General features: G+C 29.2%; 1 protein-coding gene across 1 annotated transcript; it reads right to left on the bottom strand.

Annotated features, from left to right (window-relative positions):
- Positions 1-12,925: 12,925 nt before the first annotated feature.
- LOC112769049 (protein CASPARIAN STRIP INTEGRITY FACTOR 1) lies at positions 12,926-18,563 on the bottom strand. Its single transcript, XM_025813448.3, has 3 exons — positions 18,389-18,563; positions 17,663-17,718; positions 12,926-13,392 (listed from the first exon to the last, which is right to left on the bottom strand). The coding sequence occupies exons 1-3, from the start codon at positions 18,468-18,470 to the stop codon at positions 13,258-13,260; spliced, it is 273 nt and encodes a 90-aa protein (XP_025669233.1). The 5' UTR covers positions 18,471-18,563; the 3' UTR covers positions 12,926-13,257.
- Positions 18,564-19,659: the final 1,096 nt, after the last annotated feature.

Below are 19,659 nucleotides of genomic sequence, written 5' to 3'. Positions count from 1 at the left end.
CTAAGGAGGCTGATAGGAACAAAGGCAGAAACAAGGGCTCAAGATCAAAGGAGTACAAGAAGGATTTGAGCAAAGTAATCTGTCACAATTGCAAGGAGGTAGGACACTTCAAGTTCAACTGTCCAAAGCTCAAAAAAAAGGACAAGGCAAAGAAAGACAAAAAGAAAGTGCTCATGACTTCTTGGGAGGATCTAGAGAATGATTAGGATGAGAAAGATAACTCCAACTATGAAGCTCAAGTTTGTTTAATGGCTGGTGAAGATCAACTAGAAAAGATAAATTACTATGACGTATCTCTTGAAGATTTATATGTTATTGTTGATGATCTCACTAACCATTTTAAAAAATTGCTGAATAAATATAAAAAATGCAAATTTGAAAATGAAGTTTTGAAAGTTGAAATAAATTTTTGAAAGAAAAAATGGAGACCGAATGTGCTATTAATCTTGTTGAAGAAAATAGATTTTTGAAATCTAAAACTGAAAAGTTCAAAGGAAAGCACATTGTTGATCCTTCTCAAGAACTTGTTGCTGAAAATGAAAGATTGGATGAAATGATTAAAATATTAAATAATGATTTAGCCAAATTTGCATGTAGTTCAAGCAACTTAGACAAATTACTTGCTAATTGAAGACCATTATTTGAAAAATCATATTTGGGTTATGTAACAAAAAATGAAGTAGTTTTTGAAAAACCATTCCTAAACTTATGGCATCATCTTCAAAAACAAAATTCTCGTCTGATAAATCTAATCTTGGATATTTCTCTAACAATGATTCTGTCTTTGAAAAGCCATATTTTAATAAAAATGCTTCTTCATCAAAAACCGAACCTGCTTCAAACAATTTCTGATTTGGATTACTTTATTAGCAATGAGGTTGCCTTTAAAAAATCGTACTTTGACAAAAAGGTCTTATATTAAAAAAACCCATTTACTTCAAAAAATTCTAGTTTAGGCTATATTGAAAAAAAAGGTATCAATGCTAAAAATAGATTTGTCAAAGAAAATGCACCCTTTTCAAAAATAAAAAATTCAAATCTTTTAATTATTATTAGCATCATAACTTCAATCGTTTTTAACAACATGCACAAAAAAATTACTGCTTTAATTGCAATAAACCTGGCCACTCTCTTCTCAATGCTTTACTGACAAAAGGAGAATGGGAGACAAAATATACAAGGTTATTTGTGATTTCAATGTACTTTGGTAACTAAGGTGGATTAAGTTCAAAGGATCCAAATTAGTTTAGATACCTAAGGTTACTTAAGAATGTGTGCAGATTTGCCTAGCATCCAAAAGGAAGAAAGACATGTGGTACTTGGATAGCGGATGCTCTAGGCATATGACGAAAAAGTTAACATTCTTTATCAAACCCAACAAGTATGATGGATGATTTGTGTCTTTTGGTGATGGTACAATTATTGCAATTGAAAAAATAGGTAAAGATCTCTCTACTTTCATTGATGATGTTTTTTGGTTGATGGTTTGAAGCACAATCTTTTGAATGTTAGCCAATTATGTGATTTGGGTTACTTAGTAATTTTCAAAAGATTAGAATGCCTTGTTGTGAGTGAAAAGACTGATGAAGTGTTATTTGTTGCAAACCGTTGTGATAATGTGTATGGCCTCACTACTTAATGAACTTAAGAATCAAAATGTAGCTTATTTTCATTCTAAAGAATATGAAAATAGCTATGGCACAAAAGATTGGACCATATAACCTGTTTCAAATAAACAAACTTGTTAAAAAGGATTTAGTGAAAGGTCTTTCTAAGATTAAGTTTGACAAAAATATCATATGTGATGCTTGTCAAATGAAAAAACAAACAAATAATTCTTTTAAATTAAAGGAAGATATTTCTACTAAAAGGCCACTTGAAGTGTTACATATTGATCTCTTTGGTCTAACTAGAACTCAAAGTTTGGGTGGTAATCATTATGGTTTGGTGATTGCGGATAATTATACAAGATTTGGTTAGGTTTTATTTCTTATACATAAAAATAATGCATTTTCAGTCTTTAAGGTTTTTAGCAAAAGAATTCAAAATGAAAAGGATTTAAAGATAGTTTCTATTAGAAGTGATCATGGTAAAGAGTTTGAAAATCAATTTCTTTAAATTTTTTTGTGATGAACTTGGAATTTCACATAATTTTTCTTACCAAAAACACCACAATAAAATGGTGTTGTGAAAAGAAGGAATATAAGTATTCAAGAAATGGTTAGAGCCATGTTATATGAAAGTGAAGTTCCTAAGTTCCTTTGGGCTGAAGCCGTGAACACGACTTGCTATATTTTGAATATAACCAACCATAAGAAAATTTTTGAAGAAAATCCTTTATGAGCTTTGGAAAGGAAACAACAAAATTTAGATTACTTTCATATCTTTGGATGCAAATATTTTGTTTTAAACACCAAAAGAAATTTAGAAAAGTTTAATCTAAAAATATATGAATATATATTTGTAGGTTACTCCGCAACTAGCAAAGCATATAGAGTTTACCATCAAGATGCTAGAATAATTGAGGAGTCCATACATATTATATTTTTTATTCTAACCTTGTTCAAAGTGTTTTGGAAGAGTGTGATGTAGGAAATCAAGTGGAGAGCAACAAAAATGAAGCCCAAAATCAAGAAAAAGATAATTGTGAGCAACCTGAGCCTGATTTAGCTGCAACAGGCAATTCTGCAGGAGACAATTTTATTTTATCTCCTGTATACTACAATAAAAATACCCATTCAGGTACACTTGAAAAGTGTAGCCAAAAGTAAAAAAAAAATGATGCCCTTTAATTCATTCACACTCATTAGTTTTATAGTTACCCTTTAATTTTAACGAAATTTCTGCACAATTATTATTTTCTCTTGATACGTAATTAAATAATAATACATAACAATTCTTTTTATAAGGAATGGCCGTTTAATTGTAACAATAATGAGAAGCTACATAAGAATTTATACAGCTATTTTTATCCATATGTAATGTAATTGACTCAAAACTCGGCTAATAAAACTCCTATTTCCAGTGTGCTTTATCAAATAACAGTATTATACATTCTAGGACCAAGTTTTTCCTTTTTTCCATTTGCTGTTATTTTATTGACACATTTTAATTGGCTATTATCAATAAAATTCAAAGCATCTATGAAAAAAAACCAAAAAAAGCATTTGAAAAGCATCAGAGAGGAATATAGCTTGAAGCTAGAAATTGAAAGCAACCACTATGTTCAAGGAATGCATATGAACCAAGACATAAATCAAAATATTTTAGTGTGAAACCTGTTCTTTTCACTAATTTTTCAAGATGCTAAACTAATTAAAAACCTAAAATTCGAAACCAAAACCTCCAAACATTCACAGAACCAATTGAAAATTGATACATACCTTCTCTATCTTAATTAGCCGTTGCAGTTTATCATCACTATCAAAACCATACCCACTTTCGAACTGAAAAATGAGAGCGAGTTAGAGAATGATCGAGAAAGGGAGGATACAGAACAGAGAAGGTTTACCTGGTGACAGAGGATACGACGATGGTGATGAGCGGCGACGGTGAAGAAGAGATGAGCGGCGACGCAACGGCTTGGCGACAGAGCACGACGGCAGCGAGACATCCCTTCGAGCTCCTCGGCGGCAGCACAGCAGCCCGACGGTGGCAGAACGGCGATGGCAACAAGCCCTAGCAATGGCGATGGAGCTTCAGTAGCGACGAAGCACCCCCTTCTTCTCTCCTCCATCGCGTTTTCTCTTTTCCTCGAGCTCTCTCTCTCACTGATGCTCAACAACGACAGCGGCGGAGTCGTCCTTTCCTTCCTTCCCTCACTTCTCTTCTTCTTCCCGTTCTCCCCCTTTTGGATTTCTTCCATCTTTCATGTGTGTGTGGAGTGAGGATGAGGGTGTATGTCACGTGAGTGAGGGTGACTGGGTGAGGGCAAATTTTTGCTGTGTTTATTTGAGGGTGTGTTGTGTGCGAAAAGGTTGGCAAAAGTGAGGGTTATGCGCAAAGGTGAGAATGGCGAAAGGGTGTGCTTCTGGAGGGAAGAGGGTTTGCTGTGCGCGAAGTGGCTTGTGGGTGTGTTCTTCTGGAGGAAATTGAAAGGGAAACAAAAAATTTACCAAGTGTTAGGAATTTGCCATACATACATTAGGCATCACTTTTAAAGCGCAACCAAAACATAATAAATAAGTTACTTTTTAAAAGCGTTCTCTTTGATACGAAAAGTGAACCCATAGATATCAACCTACGACTACGCTTTATAAGTGATTTCTATAATACCTAAGGCTACACTTTTTAAATGATGCCACAATTGTGTATCTTTTTCTCTTATAAAAAGGCAACACGGAGAAAAGCGTAGCCTATTCATAGAATAGGCTACGCTTTTCAAATGTAGCTTAAAAAAAGTGTGGCTGAATGGATATTTTTCTTGTAGTGGTAGTTGGTGAAATCCCTGGAATTACCAATTCCATTGATCCCAGCTAACCTGAATCTATTCCTAAATACTCAAGACTCCATGAATGAAGATTTTTAAAGAACTATCCACAAGAATTCGTTATTGGGGATGTTTCTCAAGGTGTTACAAATCGAGATTATCCTCTAAAAAGGCTAACGAAAAAAATTGGCTTTTCTATCACAAATTGAGCCTCAAAATATCAAAGAAGCACTTGATGACCCTTCTTGGGTAAAGGCTATGGAGAAAGAACTTCAACAATTTGAGAAGAATCAAGTGTGGACACTTGTTTCTAATTCTATCGAAAGGAAAGTGACGGGCACTAAATGAATTTTTAGGAATAAATTGGGTGAAGATGGAGGCATTACTAGAAATAAAGCAAGATTAGTGGTGCAAGGATATGATCAAGAAGAAGGGATATAGTTTGATGAATCCTTTGCTCTTGTGGCACGAATAGAAGCTATAAGGCTTTTCCTAGCATATGCTGCCCATTGTGGCTTTAAATTATTTCAAACGGATATAAAATGTGCTTTCTTGAATGATGTGATTGATAGAGAAGTGTACGTGGCACAACCCCTTGGTTTTGAAAATAAAGAGTATCCAAATCATGTTTTTTAAATTTTTAAAAGCTCTTTATGGATTAAGGCAAGACCCAAAAGTTTTTTATGAAAGACTTAGTTCTTTTTTTTTTTTTGAAAAATAATTTTTAAAAAGGTACTACAAATACTACTCTATTCATTAAGAATTCTAATGATTCTTTTATCCTAGTTCAAATTTATGTTGATGACATAACATTTGGATCAGTAAATGAACCACTTTGTACTAATTTTGGTAAACTCCTGACAAGTGAATTCGACAAGAGTATGATGGGTGAACTTAATTTTTTTCTTAGTCTTCAAATTAAACAAACTCAAAACAGAACTTTTATTCACCAAGAGAAGTAGAAGTTTGGTATGAAAAATTCTAAACCCATGAGAACACCCATGCACCCTAACTCAAAGTTAGAAAAAAATAAAACTGAGAAAGATGTTAATGAGGCTAGGTATAGAGGCATGATAGGCTCCCTTATGTACTTAACATTCTCTAGACCTGACATTGTATAAAGTGTTAAAATTTGTTCAAGATTCCAATCACAACCAAAAGAGTCACATCTTTCTATAGTTAAAAAGATCATTAGATATGTTCATGATACATCCAACTTTGATTTATGGTATCCTAGGTCTGATGAATTTTCTGTAGTTAATTATTGTGATGTAGATTTTATTGGAGAAAGATTTGATAGAAGGAGTACTTTTGGCATTTGCTATTTTCTGGGCAAATCCTTGAATGTATGGTCAATCAAGAAGCAATCTACATTGGCCTTTTCTACTGCTAAATTCGAATACATTGCTGCTTCTTCTTGTTGTTCACAATTCATGTGGTTAAAAACTCAGCTGATTGATTATAAATTAAATGCTGATAACATTCTCTTGTTGTGTGATAACATCAGTGCCATAAATATTTCTAAAAATTTAGTTTTGCACTCAAGAACAAAACATATTGAAGTGAGATTTCACTCAATAAGAGAACATGTTCAAAAGGGTAATATTAACATTCAATTTATTAAATCAAAGGAACAATTACCTGATATATTTACCAAATCACTAACTGAGGACAAATTTTGCAAATTAAGTACTAGTTTAGAAATTCTTAGTTATGATTCTTTGTTCTAACTTTGCTGACGTGCTGTTTAAGAATTTTTGCCTCTCAAATTGGAATGAAATAATTCTAGACAAGTAAAGAGCCATCATCCTAGAACATGGTATTTGGTATTTGGTTCCAAGTTCAGATTCATGTGGGTCAACCATTCTTTTCATATTTCATGTGGTCCTTTGTGTTTCCTTAAACATAACCACTATTAGGCCAAATAAGAGTGTGTTTATGTGATAGTGAACTTCATTGGTTTTGTCATATATTAAAAAAAATTTAATTCTTTTTCTTTGTCTTTTATAAAAGTTGTTTTACATTTTTTTTAAATGAAAAACTTTTCAACTTTAGGTCATGTCTTTTCAAAGTTGTCATAGGTTTTGCACATACATGTTTTCAAGAAACCATTAACTTGTCCTAGTTACCAAACCAAACTCCTTCATATTCACTTGCATGAACCTTCAGTTTTTCCACTACCATCCTTTGTTTTGAAAACTGCAAAATCATTGTGTCATAATAATAAGAAAGAAAACTGCTACACGAAGAGGCACCCTCACTCAATAGCTTCCCAAAATCCCTAAAAAGTCTCGAGCCCCTTTTCACTCTCACGATCCCACATTCACTCCATCACCCTCACATTCTCATTCCCTTCCTCGCACTGAACCCATGTCTCACACAAAGATGACCCCAAGGTAACCATCTTCATCTTAGGCAGTGGCTCTATCCAGCGCACCATCTCGCCTTAGTACTTCGAAGGGGAAGTGTCTAGCCACTGAAGAAGCTCCTCCTAAACCTTCAAGGCTGAAATCAATGTCTGTTCTTCAATGCTCTCAGAGACGTAATCCATAAATCCCTCTTCATTCAGTAAAGGAACCCCAAAATGTTGACCCATTTGTTCATAAATCTCACTTCTTGAATTCACACTCTCATTACAACCCTCTTCATTTTTTTTGGCTATGAACTATAAGTTTTTCAGAGGAGTTGTTGCTCATCGTCCTTTGTACCCTACCTTTTTGGCTAATTTACCTACTTTGAAAAAGAATGGCTTTATTTTTATGGAAAATCTGAGTTTTTTTATTGGAAGCATCTTTTCAAAATTAAAAATCCTGTGTATCCTGATCTTGTTCGTGAGTTTTATGCAAATATGACATATCATGAGGAAAACATTCATTCTTATGTAAAAGGGCGTGAGTTGAACCTGAACAGTGAAACCATAAGTGATGTCCTAGGTTATACAGATGTGCGTGTATGTGCTTATACCTCCGGTAAATGGGATAAAGGTTTGGGTATCTCATATCAAGATGTTTTGACTTATGTTTGTGAAAATATTTCTCTAATTGATGGTCTCACTCCAAATCATAAGGCTCTAGGTCCTCTTCGTGCTCAACTTCACCGCATTGTGAATCATATCATCTTATCCCAAAGCGGTTCTTATAAAAAAGTTTTATTTTATGACACATTGGTCCTGTATGATATCATTACAAAAACTGATATTTCATTTGCTTATTTATTGATGAGACATATGCATGATTACATAAGGAGTGACAAAAATGTGTCTCTTTCTTATGGCATATTTTTAACTTGTATTTTTGAATCATTTGGTGTTGATCTAACCAATGAGATTTATGAAAAATAGAAACTCTTACCTGAAAGGGGGGTGGTGCTATGAAACAGCAAAAGAAAGGACCTACAAAAACTGAAAAAGTTGTCATTGATGATGATGAAAATGAACTTGATGACATTCCTTCTCATTCAACTTCTGGAACTTCTAACTCCAATGGTCACAAATCATTCCTTTATGGAGTTGTTAAAGATGTCTTGAAAGAGTTTGTAAATTTGTCCAATCATTTTATTTCCACAAGTCAACAAGAAATGAAGCTTGCAGTCAGGAATGAAAATGCCTTGAGAAAATCAAGAGATAGAGTGGCTGTTCTCCTAAAATATATGGACAATATATATGATAATGACACCATGGCCATGGATCAAGAAGAATCACTAGACTTTGAAGAGGATGGCTCAGATGCCTAGGAAAGTCTCTTGATGAAGATTTCTGTTTTATTGCTCTTTGTTTCATGAAACTATTTAGGTTCAGACACTGTTTTTTTTATGACTATATAACTTAAAGACTGTTTTATGTGCACTTATTTTAGTTCAGTTTAAGTAGATTTTAAGGACTAACACCTTTTATGTAGGCCTAAACTTGAAACTGTTTCCTCCCTTGATAACAAAAGGGGAGTAGTACATGACATAGGATAGATGATGTGTGGTCTGAATTTGTGTTACTTTAATTCTGAACTTATGCTTGTTATACACTTGTGTTATTTTAGTTGGTGTTAATGATTTGGTGGTTGATTTTAACATTTTATGTGTTGTCTAATTGAGTTTGTGATAAGAAAATGCATGATATGATGAATCATTTTGGTTGTGCTGCTGATTTATTACTTGAGATGTTGACAATGTTGCCATACACGATAATTCTATTCAACATTTGCTTGTCATATATAGTTGTGTTCTCTGTGTGTATATAAACAGAAAATGGTATATGAGTACACATTAAAGGGGAGCAACCCTTATGAAAAAAAGGGGGAACACATCAAAACTACATGGTATCATCAAAGGAAAGTTTCTGAAACTTGTCTATGTTAATTTCTTTGATCATCTCAAATATTATGTTTGTCATCAAGGGGGAAGATTGTTGAATTCAGAAAATATATAACAAATTGATGATGACAAAAATATTAAATTTGGGTTGATAACCTAAGTGGGTTTGATGATGTTGTTTAAGTGTGCAGGCCCAAAATTGTTTTTGTTGTAGCCCAAACCTATGAAACCCAATTATCCGAAGCAGTTGAATGGAAATTGAATCACTAAGCCAGTCCATTATCTTTCAAGCAAAAGGAAAACAACCCTAAGCTTCATCAAGTTCACTTCGAGTAAAGATCAGAAGAGAAAGAGAGCTTCACTTTTCTGTTCAAACACTAAAGTAGAAGAAAGAGAAATGTAATTAAGGCAGCTAATGTCAAATCAAGCTAAGCAAAAGCAAGCTAAGCAGGGTTTAGAGAAGTTAAAGGTAATTTATTTCCTTTACCATGCAAGTCAATTGCTTCACATTTTACCCTACTCTCTGCACCACCATTTCGGGAAAAATGAAAAAAGTGGTGGCAAAGTTTCTCTACTGTGAATCAATGGTTAAAAGTGTTTCTTGGAGGCAAAGCACAAATCTAAGGATTTAAATTTTGCTTAGATCTTTGAAAAAGATAAATCATGTTGCTGCTGTGTCTGCTTTGGGACTTTGCCCTAATTACAAATCCCTAATTTTTGGAGTTGATTGAAAAAAGAGAAGGAAAGATTTCAGCTAGCCTAAGAATCAAAAAGTTGACTTTCTGAAGGATACCCTAGCCATGGCTCAAGCAAGGTATAAAAAGGAAATTGGTTTTCATTTTGAACTAAGGAGAGAGAACCCGAATGAGAGAAGAGAGAAACCTCACAAACAGAGTTTGAAGTCTTAGAATTATTGCATCTACACTAAAGGGAGCACTCTACCAAGATGAAGGACAATATTTTGAGTTCAGAAGTTGGGTTCAGCACATAGAGTCAAGGCTATGAATCATCATCTCCTTCATGGTTTACTGTTTGTATTTCTATTTTAATGTTATATCTTTCTTTGTATTCATTCAGAGGTAAAAGTAAGAAAGATAGGCATTGAGAGAAAGCCATTGAGAGAAAAGACTGAGGAGAATACTTAGAGAGAAAAGTCAAGAGTAATTTCAGATTTTTTTTAATTGTATTTCTATTTTGTGTCATGTACCTGAGAGGTATCCCTTGCTAAGTTGGGTAAGCACTTAGTGTGTTGAGTCTAGGTAGTTACATAGCCAAGTCAAGTTTATGTTGAAACTTGTGTGTCCTAGATAGGATTATATTGAGTCCTGTATGTAATACTTGGAAAGATAATGAAAATTCTACCAACATTGTGGTGGAGAGTGGATGTAGGTTGCATTGCACTAGGCAACTGAACCAAGATACATGACTGTGTCATCTTCTTCTTCTCTGCTTTGATTCAGTTTTCCACGATTTATGAAACAAAATAAAATTGTCTCTTGCATAACCAAATACGCAGACCAAATAGAAGCTAAGTTAAAAGTTTTGGTTTGAGGCTTTATTAATTAATTTTTTAAAGAAGGTCATAGATTCAACCCCCCTTCTCTAGGCCATCAAAAACCTTCACTTACAACCAAGTTGATTATCCAATCAAGTCCAATCAAGTTGGTATAACCTAATTCACCTCTACGTGCTACTTTCTCTAACTAACTTTTGACTAAACTCGCGATTATATATAACTGTCTTTTCTCTGCGGATTTCTTCTTTTTTTTTTCAAATTTTCTCTGTGGATTTTGTTCACTTCGTTCTATATGTTCACTTTGTTCTCTACGCTCTATTCGTTATCTTCGTTCTTTGCATTATGTTCGTTCTCTACATACTGTTCAATCACAATCAATACTCTTTGATCTGATTTGAAGATTTGGATTAAATTTTGTTGAAATCAAGTAGTGAAATCAAATTTTAACAGGTATTTCCTTTTTCAAGACAACGAATGATGCAAGTTCAGGCTGTTAGTTAAGCCAGGCAAATTGAATTATTATTTTAAATCGAATCAAGAGGATGAGGTTCGGTTCGAACCTAGTTAATGTAGTTCGTTAGTAGTTGATATTTTTGTAGTTGAATAATTTTATTTTTGTTTGTAAAAATTGCTGTTCATGGTTGAAGGTTTGAATTTAAATGTAATGTAGGAGCTCTAGATTATTATTTCGATGAATCTATTTTATTTCTAGTTTTGGTGCATTTAGAAAGATAATTTGGTTTAATCTAAGTACCTTGAATAATGTTTCGTCTTCTCTTTTTGGATTTCTTGGTGAAGATTTCGAACATAGTTTCGAGATTTTCTTGAGATTTCACAAAGATTTTGAAAAGATTTTGAGAGATTTTTAGCATTATTTGAAATTCGTTCATTTTAGTTTTGATCAAGAAAGACGAAGCGTTTTTTATATTAATGTTCACGATAGTGAACAGTTGCACAAGTGTGTGTTTTACACACTCTGTATTATGAAGTTGGTTTTTATTGAATTTAAGCCAATTTAGTTGAACTTAAATACCAAAAAAATTTGTATATATAGCATAATTATCATTCTACAATAGTTAATAATAAAGACTAAATACATCAATTTTAAACTGATTTTTTATTCTCTCTTCAAAACATTTACTTGTATATATTTATGGTGCTCGTATACATTTACTTTTGAGTAGAATTATACTTGGGTTTCTAACTATTTCTCTTTGGAAAAGTATAGGGTACCAATATATTATCTGCCAATTTATTGTCAATAATAAGTAATTATCATATTTTAAATATATGTATAAAGAGACACATCTAAAAAATACACATTTATAAAGACACTTCTGTTAAACACAGCTAGGGATGGAAAAAGGTCAAGCGGCCTGCCAGGGACCTGCAGTCTGGCCTGTATTTGGCCTGGCCTGGCCTGACCTGTTATAAAATAGGCACAGGCTCAGGCTGTTATAAAGGCCTTATTATGTTAATAGGCCAGGCCCAGGCTCATTAATTAGCCTGGCCTGGCCTGTCTGGACCTTTTAATACATAATTATATATATAAATAATTTTTTTATTATTAACAAAATAATGAGATATTTTAAATTTACTATATTTAATTATAAATAATTTTGTATATTTTAAATACTTTAAAATTTAAAAATTCTTATAAATATTAAATATGACATTTTATATATAAATATGTTTATTAAAAAATATTTTTTTAAATAATATTTTTATTTTTGTAAAAAAAAAATTAGCAGACTTTTTAACAGGTTTCAGGCCAGGCCAGGCTGAATAACAGGTCAGGCTTAGTACTTTGAAAAAAGCTTATAACAGGCTGCAGGCCAGGCTCATGCCAATCAACTACATGATAGATCAGGCTTGTTAAGAGCAAAGCCTGGCCTGTTTCTACCCCTAGACACAGCTATAAAAAAGACATTTTTATTAGACACATTCACAAAAACACTTCTATTAAATACAATCATAAATAAGAGTTGATAGAAATTGACAGACATACTGTTGGTTGGTGACATTACGGAATTGTTTCTCTTTGCCTATTTGTCCTCTAACAAACAAATGACACAATTCAACGTATAACGTTAATGTTTTGTGTGTTGTCAAAATAGTATATTACATTCTATCACCATCATATGATGATAATTTTCCATTTTGTTATTTATATTAACAATTACAGAAAAATCTTGAGGACTCCACGCCAGCTGACGCCATAAATCGTTCATAATAACTGAAAATTACTAAAAAAATTAGTTAAATAAAGGCACTGAAAAATCATTCAAAAAGCTTGGGGATCCTAATTCTTTATCCAAAGCAAGAAATGAAGTACTAATCAAATTTGTTGCTCAATCCATACTAACTTACATAATGGGCTGCTTTAGAATGAGCTTATGCAATCATAGAGAGAATGATGAATAACTTTTACTAGGGGAGTAAAAAATGAGATTTAGGTAGTATATACTAAGTATTTAATTCAAACCCTAAAACCAAAAAAAAAAAAAAAAACATACAGTTAGCGTTATTTGCAGTGTAGTTTGGAGAAATTTTAAGTCAAAATTTCATTCAATACGAATACTAATTATACTGTTACAGTGTGATTTGGATTAGATTGAATTTATAATTTTATAAATTAAAAAAAATTATATACATAACAAATCCCTAACATCAAATTTTAAATAACCAACAATGTCATAACGATTTTTAAAATTAAGCTCACATACAACAGTCACTAGATCTAGAATTAGTGATATTCTTACAGCAATCTTCATCATCATGTAGTAATGTCTATATATATCTCTTATATGTTACAAAATTATTATGTTTCATCAAGCTAAGTCTTTGATATAGTTATATATTAACTGTGTATCTATATTATATTAATATTATACAATATATATCATGTAATATATATATTACAAGAAGACAAACAGTGGTGGCTTATTTTATGATACACAACTCACTATATATGATATGGCTTCAAATATTAATTTAACTTAATTAATTAATTGGGTATGAGCTTAAAAGGGGGCTTAGAAAATGTTGGTGAGGGATCATATCTTCCATAATCTCTTGTGTTAGCCCTAAGAAGCCTCTCGTGGATGATGCTTACTTCTTCTTCTTCATTCACGGATGTTCCCTGCCAATTTAAGTAAACATTTGCAACTCAGTGAAAATAAACTACTCCAAAACTATAAATAATAATAATAATGAGATGCTTCAAAAATTGAGAAAATTAAATTACTTTTGAAAGTTGCCATAATAAGTTTAGTCTTGAACTTTTCTTCTTCCCTTTTCTTTTATAATTATTAATTAATTGATTAGTATCAAACTCCTTAAAACTTATTTGAAGTTTACATTAATTTAGTCCTGAAAATTAATGTAAGACTAAGATATAAAGTTAGTCCGAATAACCTCTTTAGGATACAAATAGGGAAACTTTTTATGAAAAAAATATATTTTAAGTTTTTAATGACAATAAGTGTACGTACGCATTAATTTGGCAAATTTGATTGTAAATTATCACTTCTTATATATTGTCGCATAATAATCTTAATTGTATACATATTTAATACATGAAATAAATAGCTTTATATATTTTATTTGAATATAGAATATAATATATATTTAAATTATTAAATTTTAGATTATTAATTAAATTATTGTATTATTTTTATTTACTTTCATAATCTTATATTATATTTAATGCATTATTTAAAATTTGTTTTATTCAAATTTTAACTATGTGTTGAACTGATTAAATATATGATTATTTTATATGTTAAAAGTATACAAACCATACCTATAAGCAAATAACGTACAAGAGAGGATCGGATAATTTATTCTCTAATTTCAAAATGCTACCAAAGCAATAATTGCCCATTAGTTTTTATTTTTCAATAAATATTTTCCCTATTCTTAATAATGAGTTCTCTAATGATGAGGGAATAGAATAATTTAAGAAAATGTTTACTTGGATTAAAAAAATAATTAGCGAAATGTATTGGAATTATGTGATTTACAAATTTCATTTTTTTTTATCGATTATTACTCCCTTTTAACTACTTGATCCATTTATCTCTCTCATTTATTTACTAAGGGATGTAATCTAAAAAAAAAAAAATCGACAGTTCAAATCTTCATAAAGCTAAGATTCAAAAAAAAAAAAAAAAAAAAAGAAAAAAAAAATTAAATTAGAATGAAGGCTCAAATACAAAACCACAAAAGTCACAGAAAATACAACACGACCCTATCAAAACTAAAAGCATAAAGAAATACAAAACAAACATCATAAACATAAAAAATAATGTTACATTGATATAGTAGTTAATACTATATACTATATTTAGCACAAAAAAATAAAATGATCAAACTCTACAAATTTGTTAAGGATAAAAAATATTTAAAGCTTTTAAGGTAATAAGTCCATTGAAAATTTAAATTAACTCAAAATTTTAATTATTTAACAAGGCTTTTTATTCTTTTAGTATTAGTAAACTTAATGGCGCCCTTAAATCCATTATTATTCAAGTGTTTTACAACAAAAGAAATAGAAAATTGGGTTTTCTATCCAAAGCAGAAAGTGAAGGATCCTAAACAAGAAGATAGAAAAAAAAAAGGAAAATATATAAATCAAGGGAAAGGACTTTGTATTTTAAACTGGACAGTACAAAACAGAAGAGATGTTGAGGTAGTTCATGATTTCTGCACCATTATTGTTAGGTACAAAGCTTCAGAAGCAAGAGAGAGAGAGAGAGAGAGAGAGAGAGAGAGAGAGAGAGAGATTAATCAAAATCGACGAGAGCTTACTGCATAATAATTAGTAACACAAGAAATATTCCTGATGATGAGTACTCTAGTGCATGTATATAAAAAAATTAGTTATAAAATTAATTATTTATATAGAATATATGTTAAAATATAAAATATATATTAAAAATAAATTAAATAATATACTTATTATTTATACACAAATATATAATGACTAATTTAATAATTAATTTTTTAATGGACATCTGCCTAATATTTTTGTAAATATATATGCTTTTCAAAGCAGGTAACTAATAATAAGTTGTAACATGTAACCTTAGCTTTTTCATAATGAAATACTAAAATATTTGAAATATAAAAAATATTTGAGAATTAAAATTTTTCAGTTATAATCAGTCATAATTTTTTAAAATTGAATTTATTTATATTATCATTATACATATTGAATTTTTATCATACTCTCTTATTACATAAATTATCACATAACTTATCACAGATTTTATTCTTTCCACATCTTAATCATAGTATATCTTTAATTATTAGGATATAACGTATCATGTATTAATAATATCTAATATAATTTAATTTTTGTATATATTATTACAATAGAGACTAATCATAATAATTCTCTTTGATTGGCATTAATTTTAATTTATTTTATTTTGTAACCACTCACCCTTTCATTGATTCAGCTTATTCCGCCTTGTTCAAAAGAAAAAAAATTTAACTTTAAATTTTTATTACTGACATAACAAGACACAAATGAAGTAAATAGAAGCTTGATGCATCAATTAGCTGGAGAGGCAGGGAAATAGAATTTGTAATTGAAGGTATTTTATAAATTGAATCAATATGTGCATACTATACTCTTGAAACTTTTTGAGTCTTATTTCGGGTGAATTAGGCCAAATAATTCACAAATAATTGTAATTTTTTTTCAGTAGTATAACATTTGAATTCGATCTTAATACAGTGTCTATATTAAAAGAAGTTGAAAAAATGAAATAACAAATATACTCATTTGATGAGATTGTTCATAGTCAAGTAATTTTTTATAGTATAACAAATTATACTAATTCCGATGAGGTATAAGATATCATTTGTAGGTTCGTGATTATGTCATCTATAAATTCATACATATAACATCTATAATTACATGTAAATAACATCCAACAATTAAATTAATGTTTATTAGTTATGATATCCATACATATATCATTTTTTAGTTATTATATAAGTAACTACCAAATTAACACAGATGTTTTTAAATTTTATCATAATTGGATTTAAAAAATGCTAAATACTTAAATTAATTTATTCAATTGATAAATTTACTCATAACATCCATAAGTTCATACACATAACATCTATAATTTCATATTAATAACATCTATAATTTTGTATTCATAACATTCATAATTTCATACATGTGATGTCAATAATTAATAAATTTTTATAATTAATATTACCAAATTTTAAACTATATATCTTATTGTATTCTTCAAATTATCTCATATGTGTACTAATAATAGATCATATTTTAATTATTTTAATATTTTTTATTTAATATTATATGTATACTTATTTATTAATTTTAATATGATGAGTTAATAATTATTTTTAAAAATTTATTTTTTAATTTTTTTAATTTTTAATTTTTAATTTTTAATTTTTATTTTTATTTTCTAATAGTCCATATATAAAATATGAGTTGTATAGTAGAAATTGTTAAAATTTTTTAATTTAACATCCATAATTTTATATGTATAACGTTTATAATTTTAAACAGATAATATCTATAATCAATGAATTAGTATTAATTTATTATTTATTATTTTATTTTGTAGGTCAAAAACTAATAAATTTAAAAAAAATTTATGTTCAATAAATAGAGACTAATTAAATTTAAGATATTTTTATTTTTTATAAAATGTATTGAGGTGATTTGAATTTTTTTTTTGGATTAAAAATATCAGAATTTAAAATTTTTATTTAAGAAAAAATTATAGAATTATGAATCTAATAAAGAAAGAAATTTTTTTGAGATTTGATTTACATTAAATTCGAAATTGATTTTTGGTGTAATTAAATAAGAGAAGATAATTATAGAAAGAAATTAATTATGTCAATTAAATTAAGAAAATAATTTACACTCTCTTATTAATGTAAATATTAATAATAATGTATTTTTATATATTGTCTATAATATTTTAGCTACCTAACATTACTCTATTGCATAATAATTAGTAACACAAGAAACGTTTCTGATGAGTACTCTAGTGCATGCATATGTATCATTATAAATAAATCAACTATGTTATATATATATACAAAATATCAGTTATTAAATTATCTATTTATATAAAATATATGTTAAAATATAAAATATATATTAAAAATAAACTAAATAATATATGTAGTTATACACAAATATATATAGTAACTAATATTATAACTAATTTTTTGTATATAATACGCGCGCCTAACATTTTTGTAAATATATATGCTTTTCAAAGCAGGTAACTAATAAGAAAGAAGTTGTAACATGTAACCTTAGCATTTTTTTCATAATGAAATACTAAAATATTAATACCTTGTTGATCTTAACTAATTAATATCATGCATGTATGTATGTGTACCTCTTGAATTGCACTAACATCTGCAGCCACTTTATTCATGAACTCTGATCTTCTTCCTGTAAATGCGTTAAGCAAAAAGACAAGGTAAATTACTTGGTTATATATATAAAAGTGAAACTCATATGCAGTCAACTTCACGTGAAATTAATAACGGAGAGCTGTTAGATGATTTAATTTGACTAAATTTTCATCTAACGACTCTCAACTATCAACTTCACGTAAAGTCCACTGCACCTGAATTTTCACCATATATAAAACAAAGGTAAGTACAACCTTTCGTGCTAGTTATCACATGCTTTCCACTCATTTTTTTTTAATTAAAGATAGGAAATTCGAATTCGCAATCTCTTAATTGAAAATGGAAAGACTATGCTATTTGAGCTATTACTCATTGGCCACTTGGCCACTAGGTAGTAGTTTGTTATCGATATTGTGAAACTTAAAAATGTAATATAATATGAAGTACAGTAATAAGAAATATTTATTTAATCTTAAATTTTAATTAAACACATAAATCTGCATTAATTTGCACTTAGGTTCGTTCCTTTAGATTATTTAGCCACGCTAGGTAGCTTCTCTATGACAAAGTACGATTACGAGAGTAAGAGATATAATTATTTATATAATTTTTTTATCAACTTAAATTTTTTGAAACAGCAATTATATGACAATGAGTTGTGATAGAAGAGAGAAGATACATACATAAAATTAAAAAGAGAAACTAACCTGCAAAAGAAGTTGAAAAAAGTGATACAGAAATGAGAAGGAAGAGGCAGAAGAGGATGCTGAACTTCTTCATGAGACCCATGATAATGATGAGTTGTGAGAGAGTTGAGAGAAAAACTCATGTTTCTTAATTCCTATATATCAATATATTAGAGGGAACAATAATAAACTGAAGTTGACCGTTTTTTTTTTCTAAACAAAACATGTTTTGTGATATTTAACCATAAATGTTTTTGAGTTAGGTTATAAAAATGTTTTATTTTTTTATTAGAAAAATTCAAAAGCCAGCATTGTTTTTGTTCATCACTTTTAATTATTAGTCTAATAATTCAACAACATATTTTTAACTCATATTTTTAAATATTATTGACTAATTACTAGTTAAAAGATAATAAATTTTACTAATTCTCTAGTATTTTTTTTATTTTACTATTATTATATACTCTAATAATAGCTTTGGAATTTTACTTAAATAGGTTTTAAAGGTAGAAAAAGCGTGTACATGAAAATTAACTTGATAGAGTTTGTAATTTAATTTGATAATAGTTTATTTCTAAATCTATATTGAATCTTTTAATGTGTAGATAACTTTATTGTTTAATAGAATAATATTTCTATTATAATTTAGTTATTAAATGGTATTATTTTGAGAAATAACTCTATAATCAATCTTGATTTTGGGTTTCTTAATTTAACTAGTGTGAAAATTAATAAAGTGACTAATAATAATAAATAATACTTCATTTATTTCAAAATAATTGATTACAACAAAAAATTATATAAGAAAAATAATAAATAAATTTTAATAAAGCTTAAAATTTATTGATTAGAAAAAATTCTCGTGAATAAATTTTATTCGGTTATTACAATTAAATTAAGGTGTTATTTGGAAAAGTTACTTAATGTTATCCTGGTATTAAAAAACGAAAAAATATAGGTAGATAATGAAAATACTAAACAATGTGAATAATGGATATATCAGATGTTTAATTCACTAGGTGTGCGGATGGTTATCCTAATATTAAGATTTAGGTGGGTAATTTGAGGGTGTAGTGTATTTTTACTTTATTAGGTCAATTTTAGAGCTAATTATTTACATTGTTCACAAAAGTCATTATCTCCCTAGCAAAGTCTAAAAAAAAAAAAAAACAAACAAACCCTTATCTTAAAATATTGAATTTTATTTTCTTTAAAGCTTTTGTTGGAGCACTAAGTCTAAGATGTTAGTGGAATGATATAAATAATAATTAATTAGGATAATAGTTGAAATC

Source organism: Arachis hypogaea, chromosome 18, assembly GCF_003086295.3.
Source record: "Arachis hypogaea cultivar Tifrunner chromosome 18, arahy.Tifrunner.gnm2.J5K5, whole genome shotgun sequence".
Classification (NCBI taxonomy): Eukaryota; Viridiplantae; Streptophyta; class Magnoliopsida; order Fabales; family Fabaceae; genus Arachis; species Arachis hypogaea.
The sequence above is the reverse complement of the archived record's forward strand: the minus strand, read 5'-3'. Positions and strand labels throughout refer to the sequence as shown.

Excerpts from the sequence above, each read along its gene's own strand:
- LOC112769049 (XM_025813448.3), bottom strand. The coding sequence starts at position 18,470 with ATGGGTCTCATGAAGAAGTTCAGCATCCTCTTCTGCCTCTTCCTTCTC. Across the intron at positions 17,719-18,388 it reads TTTTTCAACTTCTTTTGCAG|GAAGAAGATCAGAGTTCATG; the intron begins GTTAGTTTCTCT and ends ACGCATTTACAG. Across the intron at positions 13,393-17,662 it reads ATGTTAGTGCAATTCAAGAG|GGAACATCCGTGAATGAAGA; the intron begins GTACACATACAT and ends TTAAATTGGCAG.